The sequence below is a fragment of the Scardinius erythrophthalmus genome, assembly GCF_964197995.2.
Source record: "Scardinius erythrophthalmus genome assembly, chromosome: 8".
NCBI lineage: Eukaryota > Metazoa > Chordata > Actinopteri > Cypriniformes > Leuciscidae > Scardinius > Scardinius erythrophthalmus.
The window spans coordinates 40413373-40428559 of NC_138228.1; the positions used below are offsets into that span (position 1 = coordinate 40413373).

Consider the following 15187-nt stretch of genomic DNA (forward strand, 5'->3'; position numbering starts at 1 on the left):
CTCCCTCCATCTGTTAGGGCTCTTAATGGGAAGTGCTGTGTCAGCAGACCGGATAACGTGATAGCTCTGTGAGAGCTAAACATTATGTGAGAGCTCTGGCAGATTATATGAGCAAAACCCCTGCATACCAACAGGCTGGCCAGTTTCAGAGTTTGGTTTATGAGCCATTCTAACATGGATTATGGTATCCCATATTAAACCACAAAGATTTCGAGAAAGCCTTGCTCAATGACTTGGATGGTTTGTATCTGCTTCTAATGGATGTCATAATCACTGAGTGGGGAATCTGGGAGTTGTGTACAGCCATATAGACTAACCTTTTATATGCTTGCAGTGAAGTAATGAATAACTGATAAATGAACAAATATTGCAGTCGCTTATAACCATGGGAGTTAAAATGTGTTCTCATACTGTTTCATGGAGTTTTCTCTTTTTAAAGCATGCTGTTTTTTATTTATTCAGAAGTTTTATATCTGGTTTGGTAACACTCTATTTTGATGGTCCCTTTTGAACATTCTGTTGACTATAATTAACTGCAACTAACTCTCATTAGAGTATTAGTAGACTATCTGCTTAAAGGAGAACTCCGGTCAATTTTAACATTGAGCTCATTTTTTTGTCAATTTGGAGTGCTGTCAATACAGAGAACAACGACAAAAATCGGTGTTGCCTACACCGTGTTGAAAGTAGTCGATTGCCGAGTTCACGCGAGTGATCATAGGTAACTAAACCTATGCGGGTGAACTCGGCAATCGATTACTTTGGACTTCAACCGAAAACAGGATGTAAACACAGGTATTTGCTCTGGCTTAAATAACATAATTTTTATACATATCTTTCACATCTACTGCAGTCAGATTCACCCGTGATCACTCTGAAGGAATCACTCACAGTGCACTTGTAATGACACATCAAGGATGTTAAGAGGCTAAAAGCAGGTTTAAAACTTGCCCCATTGAAGTCAACAGGGTGCAAATTTTAAAAAGAGGATAACATGGTGTAGGCAACACCGATTTTTGTCGTTGTTCTCTGTATTGACAGCACTCCAAATTGACAAAAAAATGAGCTCAATGTTAAAATTGACCGGAGTTCTCCTTTAATATCTGATAACTCTTTATTGTGATGGTTCTCGAACAGACTTTCTGCTGACTATAACTTTGCAACTACATATCAATTTATTCTAACCCTACCAGTCTCCTAATACTCTATTAATAATCTAATGAGAGTTAGTTGACATGTTGTTGCAACGCTACTTACAGTCAACAGAATGTATTAAAGGAACCATTGAAATAAAGTAAAACCTCAGTTTTAAGCTAACTGCAAAGTAAATCTCTTGTTTCTTTTAAGCAAATGCCATGTTTGAATATGCGGAAACACAAATGAGATACAGTGGATTCAAAGATTCCCAGAAAATAGTAACTTAAATTAAATGAATGATACTTTAATAGTATTTTTCATACTTTTTGGAGTTTTCTTTTGTTGCTAAAATGACAGCGTGGACATTCTTCAGAATATCTTCTTTTGTGCTCCACAGCAAAAAGAAAGGCATGCGGATTTTGAATCATGCGAGTAAATGATGACAGAGTTTACTTATCTTTTTTTAGTGTTCAAACTATTTGTCCGGAAAGATTTAGTTAAACACACACAAACATGTAAAATCTCAAATGTGAAATCATCAGATACAGTGCAAAACAGGTGTGGTTGGGTGGAACTGTGCGCATAGACAACATTACGTCACACTGAACCTAGGTCTCGGATCACTGATGTCCTCTCCTAATATGAGACTGACTGCTGGACAAACAAATTAATGAATGTTTAAAACAGCACCTCTTGTGGTTCAGTGTAATAATAAATCTTTGCTGGGCAGACATTGCCCCCTTGTGGGTAAGTGCATTTACCTTGATGAAGGTCAATGGAAGAAACAAAACAAACATGAAGTGCTCTTGAAGTGACTCCCCCTATGAGACCCATAAAAAACAGCCCTTCCTTCACCGCCCAAAACCCACCGGACATTAGCACAACATTCAGATTCAGAGCTCAAAGCACAAATAAACTGGAAAGATGATGTCATATCCATGTCAAGAAATTGTTTGTTGCACATTTGTATGGTTGCTGATTTACACATGAATTCCACTGAGCAAGAGGAAGTCTTAAATAATGCTTCTCTGACAATGACAAATTCGTTACAATGTCTAGAGACATTATGTTTTCAAATATTTATGACATTTTATCATGATTTGCCAATTGGCTCTCTTTCAGATCATGAGTGCGATTTTAAATTGAACTTGCCACAAACAACAGGAATTAATTGAATTATAATTTCCTGAAATTCGACACTGTCTCTGTCACAGGAATTTCATTAGTTCGTTGTGTGAAACCATGGATAATTCATTACATCATTAATTATGCAAAAATACACAAATTTATTCCCTGATATGTAGAATGTCTTATGAAGTACAATACTATCCGAACAATTAACAGCCATTTAATTTTGCCATCAAAATGTTACGCTTACTGTAGTTTTTTGAATTTCATTCTATATAAATTCTGCTTCCTTCAAATCAAATTTAAATTTCTGCATTTCTGCATGGTGCACAACCCTAATGGAAACCCAATGGTGTTTTTGAATTTAAACAGAAAAGCACTGAATTTTGATGATAATGATCACAAGAAAACGAGTTGATTTAGCACATTTCAAATACAATGGTAAATGTATTTGTGTTTTACGATAAAGTAAAAAGAAGAGACAATTGCACACATTTTAAATATAATTGTGCCAAAATAACCATCAGGCATGCGCAGTCTCAAACCTCTCTCTCTCTCTCTCTCTCTCTCTCTCTCTCTCTCTCTCTATCTGTTCTGTGCCATCATACAATAACAGTGCTCTAAAAGCCCATTCTCACCATAGCAACCTCAGATGAACATAAAACACTTGATGAACAATATCAGAGGGGGCGGAAAGACCGGATTTACATGTATGACACCCTGAGAGATCTGTTCAACAGCACAGTGGAGAGAAGCAAGACGTCATGGAGTAACTGGCACTCGCAGGTAACTTCTCTGTCTTGTTTCCAGTGAGTTCGATGGATCTGCAAATTCATACGCTCATCTCTGGTAATGTGTATTTGTGTGACTGCTAATTTGAATCCCCAAGAAATGATGTGAACTTATGGAGTGATAATTGTTTGGGGTGCCAAATACAAGTTTAATAGTCATCACTAAGAAATATGAACTGTTCAAATCATTTCACTGGAAATTCAACAAAATAGCATTATCTCACTTGTTTTAATTGTAAATCTTCCACAGCAGCAGTGTATATGTGCAGTTACGTGTTTTGTAATGATATTTTGCTTTGATAAATAGCAAGGCAGGAGGCAAGGGCAGGAGCCAGTTGTCCGCCCACATAATCCCAAACTCCCACGACATGACAGGCCGTACGCCTCCAGATCTCCAGTGGCTCACAGCTTGGCTTGGAACACGCATTCACACTGAGGATAACACTAAAAAGAGTCGTCTTTTAAATCTCTTATCACACATGCAGCACAATGGCATAGTTCTTCAGAAATTCTGTCAACCTTTACTCACCCTCATGTCGTTCCAAAGAACAGAGTAGATGGACCAAAAAAACAAAACTACTAAAAACAGACAACTTTGGTCACACTTTAGTTTAGGGTCCAATTCTCACTATTAACTAACTATTAAAAATGACTTTTGCCTCAATAAACTCCTAATTGTAAGGTAGTTGTTAAGTTTAGGTAGGCCTATCTGGAAGGATTAAGGGATGTAGAATATGGTCATGCAGAATAAGGCATTAATATTTGCTTTATAAGTACTAATAAACAGCCAATATCCTAGTAATAGCCTATGCTTGCTAAAAAGCAACTTGTTAACAGTGAGAATTAGACCCTAAAGTAAAGTGTTACCAAAACTTTTTATGCGTTTTGTCTTTTCTTTTAAGCGACAATGGCATTTTAAGGGGCTTGAAAACGGAAACTTTTGAAAACGAGTTTCAACGTGCAAGTTTTTGAAAACGATACTAAAGCCACTTGAAGACAAGCCTGCAACCTCGTGGATGAGAGGCTTCACCACGCTAAATAAAACCGTTTTTATGAGGAAATAGCTTAATAAATCGACAGCCCAACGGCTAATCTTCAACATGTTTGCTCTTAAACAATAGTTTTGGATTGATCTATTTTTGGAATTTATACCGGAAAAAAATGCTGTTTTAGTCACGGACAGGTGAAGTTGCGCGACAGGTATGATTCAGTCGGGCAATTCTCATTCATTTCTATGGTATCCGCAATCAGTGATTGACTGTCGCACAACTCTGAATGAAATTTAATGACATCGAGGCTGTAATGTGATTGGTTATCAAGGCACATGTGATCCAAGTTAGCCATGCTTTCTCCAATGGTAAGAGCCACAGATCCTCTCATCTCCCAATAATACGACAATCTCTGACGATACTGTTATCGTCTCTGTGTAAACTACTAAACGTGAATTTGTTAAAATGGCGACATCATTAGTATCACGTGTTCAGTCTATAGGTGCGTAGGCCTAGTGTTTCTTTACAAAGTGACATCACCAACTACTAGCCTGGCATTCATAACACAGCGTTTTTAATCGTTTTCGTAGATCCATGTGAACATGGATTGTTTTGACAACGTTGACAACGTTGACGTCTGTACATGAAAAATGCACATGCATTTCTGTTTTTAGGACATCGTTGTTGTGTAAACATACCCTACTAATTTAGTAACCCTAACGCATAGAATTATTAACCCTGACAGCGTTTCCCAAACCCTGTTCCTGAAGAAACACCAAAGGGCCATTTACACAGAACGCGTTTTTCCATTCCACTGTGCTACTTTTCCATTGTTTTTCAATGTAAACAAGCGCTACACGGACATGTTTGACTGTTGCGCTCGCGTCACGCATCTTTTGCAGCGTTTCGCGCATGAGACTGCATTCTAAAAAACGGTTTTACACATGGGGTACTTTTTTATCCCTGTATGAACCAAACCCATCATAAGTGTTTGCTGGCAAAAAAACTTTTTTGTTTGTTTGTTTCATCTGTCAATAGAACCCGTCCCGTTTGAAGTTCCAGTTACTTTTCAAACGTTCTATGGTCAGATGAAGAAAAAAAAAAAAAAAGAGCTTAATGGCAAACACTTAACATGGGTTTGGTTCATACAGGGATAAAAAAGTACCCCATGTGTAAAATGATGGATCTGTAGGATCTTCCAACAGGATCAGTGATCCAAAAACAAACATCAAAATCAAAACAAAAATGAGTCACTGAGCACAAAACCAAGCATCAGCAATGGCCATCCCAGTCCCCAGACCTGAACCCTATAGAAAATGAGTAGGCTGAACTGAAGAGAAGCGCCAACATGGATCTGGGAATCTGAAGAATCTGGAGAGATGTGGAGTGTCTCCAGTGATATAGAGGAATGGTCTCTGATCTCTTGTCAGGTGTTCTCCAAACTCATCAGGCATTATAGGAGAAGACTCAGAGCTGTTATCTTAGAAAAAAGAGATTCCAAAAAGTATTTAATAAAAGGGGTCAAATAATTGTTCCCAACGTGTTTTGGAGAAAAACATTTATTTCATAGTGTGATTTCCCCCCCACTTTCAATTCTTTTACTTCAATAAAAGGTTCGATTTTTGCAGTTTATTTTAAATAAAATATCAAAAGGATAAACAATGCAGATTTATTTTTTACAGCCATCTTTGATCATATTTACCAAGGGGGCAAATAAATCTGACCAGCACTGTGCATGATCTGGAGCTTTATATAATGTTTATTAAAAAAATGTCTTTCCCTGTTTTGCTTCTCCTCTACAAGACAGGCTGCCAGGAAAGTTAATGGAAACCTCTAAAATAGTAATTGCAGCCACTGTTACCATGACAACTGTGTCTCTAGATGGAATTACAGCAGAAATACAGATCAGAAGAGTCTTTGAAAGCATTCACTGGAAGATCAATGTAGAATTTTTGGAGCAATAGAGACAATGACTTTTTATCGATTACGCAACCGCTCCAGTGATTTACTCAAACTTGAAATCTATCACACTTTAGATGTAGGTCAGAAACGGTCCAATTTAGTGATGTAACAAAACGGGCTGAGAATCTTCTAACTGCTGTAAACTTTTACCACCCCCTGGTGGAATTATTGTATGGTTAGCCAGAAACTAATCCGTACAACTGTCCATATTCTTTTAGTTCAGTATAATAATTCAAATCAGTAAAGTCTTACTAACTACCAATGAAAATAAAAGGAATATGTGATAAAGCCTGTAACTTTGCACCATGACCTTTCTCCACAGGCTACCCTCCTGCCATGGCCAACACAGGCCCAGAGGTGTACTGGAGATGGTTGGAGCTCCATGACTCCGTGTCCATGGTGTCTGTGGAGAGGAAGTTCCGGACAGCTGCGGGAACAAGACAGTGGAGGATCCACCGTCGACCCAAACCCAGGCACTCTCTCTTGGATGAGCGGAGGCTGCACTATGCTGCTTGGCAGGGTTGTCTGGAGCAAGTCAGGGCCATGGTGGGACATGGGGTGCCTGCTAACTGCCAGTTAGTGAGCTATAAACTTAAGCGAACAATTCATCCAACATTTTCAATTCTGCCATTATCTTTTCTCCCAAATGTCATTCCAAATGTTATTTTTGGCTACACCTTTAGCCTGGTAAATTGTAGATATATTGTAGATTTTTTTAATGGCAGCAACTATTTGTAAGTGGTATATACACTAGGTGTAAATAGCGATGTATATGCTATTTACACAAACCCGGGCCTGTTCGCATGGGAGGCGGGCACTCTAACAAGGAAGGAGGCTAAAGACCGCAGTCTCTAGCGTCAGTCGCTGGGGCACTTCTTGAGAGTGAGGTTTACAACTCTCACTGGCCTACGTTTGTTACACTAAGTGTAAATAGTTGTTAGTTTCTATTCATAAATCGGCTACTATTTGCACCTCAGTGTTCACTCTGATGAACTGGGATTAAGATCCATGTGCAGTTTATTGAACAACAGCAGAGTCAGTGTACTTACAGGCACGGGTCGACTCACAGCGAATAACAATCTTGGTCATAACAGGCAGAGGGTCAGGACAGGCAGCTGACAGACAAAGACAATATCCAGATGAGCAAGACGGGGTCAAAAGGCCTCAAAAGGCCTTGACTCAAGGCAAGAGTCATGATTATAAAAAGAAAAGAAAAAAAGAGGGGGAGTCAAAACCAGGCAAGACAATCGTGGGAGAAAACAATTTTAGCTGTGGCAAAACAAGGGGCGAATCCGAAATCACCCCCTATACCCTCAAACAGGGTATTATTTGGGGGGAAACCATTTGTTTTGGTGTTTGAAACCATAGTGAACATTATCGAGTGCACTCTTTCTATCCCACATTGCACCACAATAATGAATGTACGCTCAACGGCTTTCCGAATTCGCTCACTCATTTTCATTCACCTCTTCAAGGGATCTGCATTAGTGGACCAGCGTAGGGAATAGTGATTGAGGGATTAGGGGGCGATTTCAGATTCAGCCAAGACTTCTCACTGAGCCTAGCATGCTCAGTGCTTAACAGGTGTGTGTGCAATCAGTCCAGGTGAGTTCTGGGATTTGTAGTCCAATTGCTAATATTCAAGTGAGAGAGACCTCACAGAGACGGGGGGATTTTCGGAGGTAGCTTTTGTAAGAATTTAAAAAACAGCAAATTCAGTGTATATGATTATATTTATTAAAATTATAGATGAATGCTGCCTTATTGGGACATTACTTTGTCCCTAAAGCCCTCGCCTACACTTTTGCAATTTTGTCTGGTTAAATCAGACAATGGTGGGTGGAGTTAGTGTAAATAGCCTCTGCCAGCAAAGCAAGCTATTTGCGCTTGGTGTAACTAGAAACCCCGTTGTTTAATTAATCTAGCTTACATTTGTAGCTTACATCACTGCAAGAAACAATAAAAGCTATCTATTCCATGTTTTTGCCCTAACAAGCCATGACACAACAATCACAGTATTTGTGATATAATGTTTTTTTTAATTTTCACTTTCCATATATCCCTTTTAAATTAGTATTATTACAGTGTCATATGTAAATAACAGAAGGTAACAGGTTAAAAATAGTAACGTCTAATGCCATGCAAAAGAGTGTTGTGTTAATCCCAAAATAAATATACAGACATATTTTTCACTGACTGGACCATTTGTACTTCCAGGGACCCGCATGGTTGGACAGCTGTCCACCACGCCTCTTTCAAGGGTCATCTCATGCTGATCAAGTTCCTGTTGCAAACTGGCCAGGTGGAGGTAAATAGCCAAGACTTCTTCAACTGCACTCCCCTGCACCGCTCTTGCAGCGGAGGAAACCCCGAGACCACAGCCTTTCTCCTCCAGAAGGGGGCATCACATTCAGAAAGGTCCTGCTCTGGCCAGACGCCCCTTCACCTGGCTGCAGCCAGCGGATACCTCTGCACGGCACGGGTTTTGCTCCAGCACTTGGCCTCACCGAACGCCCAGGACTTTCATAAGTGGACACCCTTGCATTGGGCAATTTTTGGAGGCTGGGGGGACATGGCGGAGCTCCTGCTAGATAATGGGGCAGATGTGGAGGGAGGAAAAGGTGTGGGCATGAGCCCTCTGCAGCTGGCGGTGTTGACAGGGAATGAGGCGGGGGTGAGACTGCTGTTGCACCGAGGCGCAGATGCCAATATGAGGGGTCCTAATGGGCGCACAGCCTTGCACCTTTGTGCCTACTCTGGAGACAAGAAGGTGATTGACTATGGGTTTGAAGTCGCCATTAAATAAAATCCACCCTATCTATTTTCTAAATGGATGCTGTTTTTAAAAAATCTATCCATGTGTATGTTTTATTTTTAAAAATGTTTTGACCTCATTATATGTCAAAGGCCCTATTTACACCTGGTATTTCAGTGATACGTTTTCAGCCAAAACTCATTACCATTTACACCTAAATGTGTCTCCTGTGACCACTTGTGTTCTGATTTAGTCTAGACCTTCCTCTCTTCTTTCGTCATACTCTACATCACTTTCACATGAGTGCACCGCACAAATATTATTGAATGAATGAAGCCATTACGCTGCTTACAAGCAAGCTGGGAAGGGAGAAAATGGAAAGGATATGAATGGTAAAGACGATTTCGATCATAATCCATGTGTTTTGGCACAACATAGCAAAGTTGGAACCTATTGTTTTGATGCAGAATTTTCATTTTTAAGTGAACTATTCCTTTAATACTGTCCACTTGTGATCATTTTGACAAAAACACATTTTAATGCCAGGTAGGTGTAAACAGGTCTAAATATTCATAACTGGATCTTCCGGTGAAAATGACAGACTTCTCTCTGGAGACAAATGGCAAACTTCTCTAATCGTTTAGTCGACTTAAACCTTGCCCTTGCAAGTTTGCGTTCATTTGTCTCTAATTTTGAGTGCCCACATCTTAAAATCCAATCAACAACCAATGCATAGAACCAAATCCTGCACTACATCTTTTTGAAACTTTGAAACTATACCAGCATTTACCCCTGGTTTCACAGACAAGGTTTAAGCCTAGTCCCAGACTAAAATGCATGTTTAGGCTGTTTAACTGAAAGCAACTTGCACTGACAGATCTTAAAATATAGTAGTCAACATTTGAAGTGGATCAAAACCTTTCATCAAAGTTATACATGAATTTTGAACAATACCTGTTCTTGTCTTAGGACAACTTTGATTAACTTTTTTTCTCTTTTCTTTTTCTATGACACATTTATAAAAGCTACTTAAATGTCCAAATTAAACTAAGGCCTAATCCTGGCTTAATCTAAGCCCTGTCTATAAAGTTTGGTTTAGGGGGTTTAGGAGCTTAAAAAAATATAAAATGGATTATACTCCAATAATAGATTGTTGTGAGGAAAAAACAGACATAACTAAGAATATATATTAGTTATGTCTGTTTGGTTTTTTTCAATGAAATATTGCTACTTTTTATTAATTTAATTTAGAATAGTTACAGACATATACAACTGAAAATACCTCCCTTCCCAAAACATTGTTGGGCAAAACATCAAATCTACCAACTGTTTTCACATTTTTCTTTGAAAAATTATGTTTTATTAACAAAGTTCAGGAGGAGCACATCCAGATAATCTACCCGACCGCCATTAGAGGAGGCTTAAATATAGATTCCACTTACTTCTGTTTCATGAAAGTTTTTCCACCATCCCTCCTCTCCCCAACTTCTCACTCTTGTTTATTCCTATCCCAGCCAGGGATGGGGTGGGGGGTGGGAGTGGTAGAGGTGTTCTGTGTTCAGTCCAAATTCTGAGCCCGGAGCCCTCTCCTCAGGCAGCACACCAAATGCGCATAATTTATACTATATCCGACTATATGTAAATGTAACCTTGAACTAGAGACTGTTGAATAAGTTTTCTGGCTGGAAAATTGGCAAGTTGGACTCTTTTTTTAAATGCTATTTAAATAAAAGTAGCAGTGTAACAGTTACTTTATAACAGCAGTGATGAAATAATGTTATGCTATCCAACGTTATCTCATGTGATCATTGAGTGATAAATGTTCTCACTAAAAAACTCATGTGAAGTGTCCTATAAACACCTAAATGCATTTGTTTCCAATCATCCCTATTACCGCAGCAAACCTGGCATTGCCAAGACTGAATTCAAGGTCTCGCTGCCCTTTTGGCTGAATGCTTTCAGAGTCGCGCCAACCGCGTGCAGTGAAACAGATGGCATATGTGTGGGTGAAGGGCAGTGTACAGTTCCTGTCTGCTTAGCACCATTTGATCTTTCTTTCACTCTCTACTTTCCATCCTCCCTCTTCTTTCTCTTCTAATCCGTATCTTCTCCTTCCCCATAGATCCTCCAGCAGCTGTTATCAGGAGGGGCCAAGGTTGATGTCAGGGATGGAGATGTGGCGTCTCCGCTGCATCTGGCTGCCCGCAGTGGCTCCAGGGCTGTAGTGCACTTGTTGATTCTGAACGGAGCAGGACTTGAGGACAGGGACAACCTCAAAATGACACCACTGCACTACTCAGCACTCAGGGATAATGATGAGGCCGCCAAACTGTTGCTGCATTACGGGGCAGATGTGAATGCTGTGGAGAGGCTCGGACAGACACCTTTGCACCTGGCCTCAGAGAGGGGTCACTGCAAGGTGTGTTGACTCTCTCTCTCTCTCTTTCTCTCTCTCTCTCTCTCTCTCTCTCTCTCTCTCTCTCTCTCTCTCTCTCTCTCTCTCTCTCTCTCTCTCTCTCTCTCTCTCTCTCTCTCTCTCTCTCTCTATATATATATATATATATATATATATGAAGAGTTCAGATGCAAAAGCCTTTAAGTGCCATCTGAAATTTTCTTCTAGAATGATAATTTTTATCATTTTTATGGCAATGAAAATGACCTATTAATTGTCATTTAAGTGAAATTACTGAATTTAAATATACAAGCTTTATAAAAATGATCATTCTAGATGAAAATTTCAGATGGCACTGTTAGTGCATCTGAACTCTTCATATAAAGGCTATATATATATATATAATCAGAGAAGCAGGAGAGTCTGTTTGCTCTCCATTTATTATTATAGTGGTCTGTAGAAGAAACAATTTAGGGCCTAATTACACTTGGTTACTTCATGCATTTTCTCTGATAGCTATCAGTTTGTGAAAAGGCCAGCGCTGCGTCCCAATATGCCTATTTCCATACTATATAGTAGGTGAAAAACAATATGTGAGCTGAGTAGTATGGCTGAATTCACAGTATTCATAAAACAGGTGAAAAGTACCCGGATGACTTACTACTTCCGGCGAGATTCTGAAGTGCACATTCGATCGACACTTTACTATCCAACGAGGCCACGGGAGAGGATTTGTGAATGGAGGTGAAGCGACTCAACTGATGCCGTGAGTTACATACATGTTGGATGTACGTCCCAATTTTATTCATACTACACGCATTCATACTGTATAGAACATATTTTTTAAAGTCCCGATGTTATCAATAATTTTATCCCTTAAATCTCATCTTTGATCACCAAAATTACAAATTTAAAAAAAAAAAATTATTGAAAAAAAATTCTTCATGCCTTAAAATAGTTTGAATGTCACTCTACACACTTGCCTTATTTAGTATACACAGTATCTATAAATATGCAAATTAGCCCCGCCTCCACTCACTCACACAGTTTATAGCCTCAGAGATCCACTCGTTGACCTGATTGGTTACAAGGTAGTTTGTGACGTCAGAAACACCAGCGATTTCAAACCGCGTTTTTGAGACTGTCTTTAATTTACTGCAGTTTTAAGGAGAAAATACTCAGCAATGGTGTTGACTTATGAATTTGCACATGGTTTGTCTTAAAGCATTTTAAAAACAACACATAGACATATAAACAATATTAAAAGCTGGATTTTCACCACAGGGGGACTTTAACTGTCACAAAGTAAGTTTCAATTTCAGTGTTCAGTGTTACAGTATGTGATTTTGGATGCAGCACAGTTGTAAATGCTCCCCAAAATACTTTCGAGACGGATTTAAAACCAGTCACTCAAACCACTTCAGGAGGCTCCTGGTTGTAACACATGAGAAACAACTGACAAAGTAAACAGCAAACACTATGGCGTATGTACACAGGGAAAACTAGATAACAAGACACAGGTGCAAATGATGAGGAAGTAACGAGGGAAACCAAAAGGACTACAAAACTAGAAACAAGAAATAAACCTAATAAAAACCAAATATGACAGCACTACTGCAACATTGCCACAGATATGGCCCGCCAGAGATGAATAGCTGAGCATCTTTTTTTAACAAGCAAACGCGCAAACTGCCACAAATGAAATTCAAAGTACTGTGTCACATCTGAAAACTCAACTCAACACAGAGTCAATTCCTTTAAAAATGATAAGCCCGTGCTGACGCATCTTGAAATAAGCTGATAATAAATTTCACTGCATATGATATGCGGCATATCTGTAGCGTTTAGTGGCATGAACTCTGTTGAATTGAAAATCGGATTTATATTTGTTTTGCGGAGACACATTTATGTGGCCAGGTGTAAATAAAACACTTTTAACAAATCAGATAGCTGTCTGATCAGTGAAAATGCATTAACTGAAAAGTTGCTCATCTGTGATTTCGCTTTCCTATGGGATGTTCTGCTCTTTGTATTATATAAATGTCTTTATGAATGTTTACCTGTGTCTTTACTTTCTCAGAACGCTTGTGATTCAATCCACAGGTCTTCAAGGTTCTGCTAGACAAAGGTGCTGATCCTGCTGTAAGGAGCAGCTGGAGAGAGACAGCAGAGGACGTCGCAAGAACACACAAGCAGATAGGCATCGTCCAGCTCCTTCAGCAACACCAGACTGTCAGGATGAGCGATCGAGTTCAGGACGGTGTGCAGAGATAGAAGAAGAAACTGTGAATTAGGGCCTGATCACACAGAAGACAAATATAATGATAAATATACCCCCCTAAACCTAGTCCCAGACTAAAATACATGTTTGAGCTGTTTTAACTGAAAGCAACTTGAACTGACATATCATAAAATATGTCAGATCCATTGTTTTGTCTCAAGATGCACACCAGTAATGTTGATTTTCTAAGGCACGTTCATAAAAGCTACTTAAATGTCCTAATTGAACTAATGCCTAATTCTGGCTTAATCTGAGCCCTGTCTGTGAAACCAGGCCATAAATAATCTTTCTAATTCCACACCACAACTATAACAATACTATGAAAACATTTTTTTCCAGCTGATGAACGATACAAATGATGGTGGCTTTGAAGTCTTGGGATTGTTGTTTAGTGAGTTTTTATAGCCTACTTTTAGCTTTTTACTTCTGACGATTGTTTTTAGGCTTCACAATTCATGAAAGCTATGTTGATTTGTGAAGATTATCATGATGAAGAAAACTCATGAGAATGATAAACGTTTGTCAGTCACAGATCTTATATTCTGCAGTAATCCAGAGTTATATATTATGCAATAATCCATCCTATTGGGATTTTGTTAGGGGAACCAGGGTGATGCTGACTTGGCCTACAAAAAATGTCATCCTGCAGCACTCTATTGACAGCCAATCAGAATCCATCTGAGCTCAAGCATTTAAATCGGCAGACGACATAACTGCAGCACATGCTAATGATAAACAGAACGTTATCATGCATTGCATTGGTGGTGCTGATATACGTAGTTATTGTTATAGTTATCTGTGAAAGGGCCTTATACAACAGCAGTCCACTGGTTTGATTGGACAAGTGGCATTCCAAGAGAGTTTAAATTTTGTGTAAAAGCGTGATCACATTTACTGTTGTTCGGCAAATATTTGTGGTCGAAACCGAGTCATTTTTATAGGAATTTAGCTTGAGGGCAAAATATTTCCCCCTTGCAGATTTCGCTCGAGTTCAAGCTGGTCCTGCAAATTCACCATGTTGACCAACAGAAAGCTGCTTGGTTTGAGAACTGAAAGTGACTTTCTGTCAGAGCTCTGACCTTTGTGCCCGTGACCTAATGTGACCTTACCTTAACAGAAGTGGGACTTGTATTTGTACCTGATCTTCCCTAACAAAACATTACCATGATAACATAATTTCTGTCAAAATGCTGACTGTGACCATTGCTAGAAATCATAGAGGATGGAACAAATTTTAAGGTTTATTCTTACATTTTTTCTTTTTGGATGGACGGTGATGGATAAAACCTCCATTTGTAACTGTAGTGCCTATAGTATTTTGACGCAAAGTAACTTATCTTTTAAGGATCTATATGGAAATAAAATCATCTTCAACATTCAGATGCTGGCGTGACATTTTTTTTTTTATTATTGCAAAGAAGAAACAACACTGTAATGAAATATAAAAATCTCAGCATGAAAGACTACAAATCTAGGCAAAGAGTTATTTTTTCTTGTGAATAAAAAAATTGCAATGCAAAACAAATAAAAAAAGTTCACCAGCATGGTTACTGACAGAAAAATTAATCTTTCAGAGAAGTTTAATTCACATTTTATAACATGAGATAGATAACACCTTATTCTTCCAGAGGGAATGTATCTGATTGCATTGATAAAAGCAGCACAATTTGGGAGCTGGTTATTATGCAGTGTCTTAAAATGAACTTATTTTATCTGGTTAGAAATACTGTATTTTTCAAGCAACAACCA

The 15187-nt window shown here is 38.8% G+C and overlaps 1 protein-coding gene across 1 annotated transcript; it reads left to right on the plus strand.

Annotated features, from left to right (window-relative positions):
• The first annotated feature begins 2964 nt into the window (after positions 1–2964).
• ankrd67 (ankyrin repeat domain 67) lies at positions 2965–14817 on the plus strand. Its single transcript, XM_081371767.1, has 5 exons — positions 2965–3051; positions 6330–6582; positions 8225–8777; positions 10885–11181; positions 13261–14817. The coding sequence occupies exons 2-5, from the start codon at positions 6344–6346 to the stop codon at positions 13429–13431; spliced, it is 1260 nt and encodes a 419-aa protein (XP_081227893.1). The 5' UTR covers positions 2965–3051; positions 6330–6343; the 3' UTR covers positions 13432–14817.
• The last annotated feature ends 370 nt before the right edge of the window (positions 14818–15187 follow it).

Excerpts from the sequence above, each read along its gene's own strand:
- ankrd67 (XM_081371767.1), top strand. The coding sequence starts at position 6,344 with ATGGCCAACACAGGCCCAGAGGTGTACTGGAGATGGTTGGAGCTCCAT. Across the intron at positions 6,583-8,224 it reads GGGGTGCCTGCTAACTGCCA|GGACCCGCATGGTTGGACAG; the intron begins GTTAGTGAGCTA and ends TTGTACTTCCAG. Across the intron at positions 11,182-13,260 it reads CAGAGAGGGGTCACTGCAAG|GTCTTCAAGGTTCTGCTAGA; the intron begins GTGTGTTGACTC and ends TTCAATCCACAG.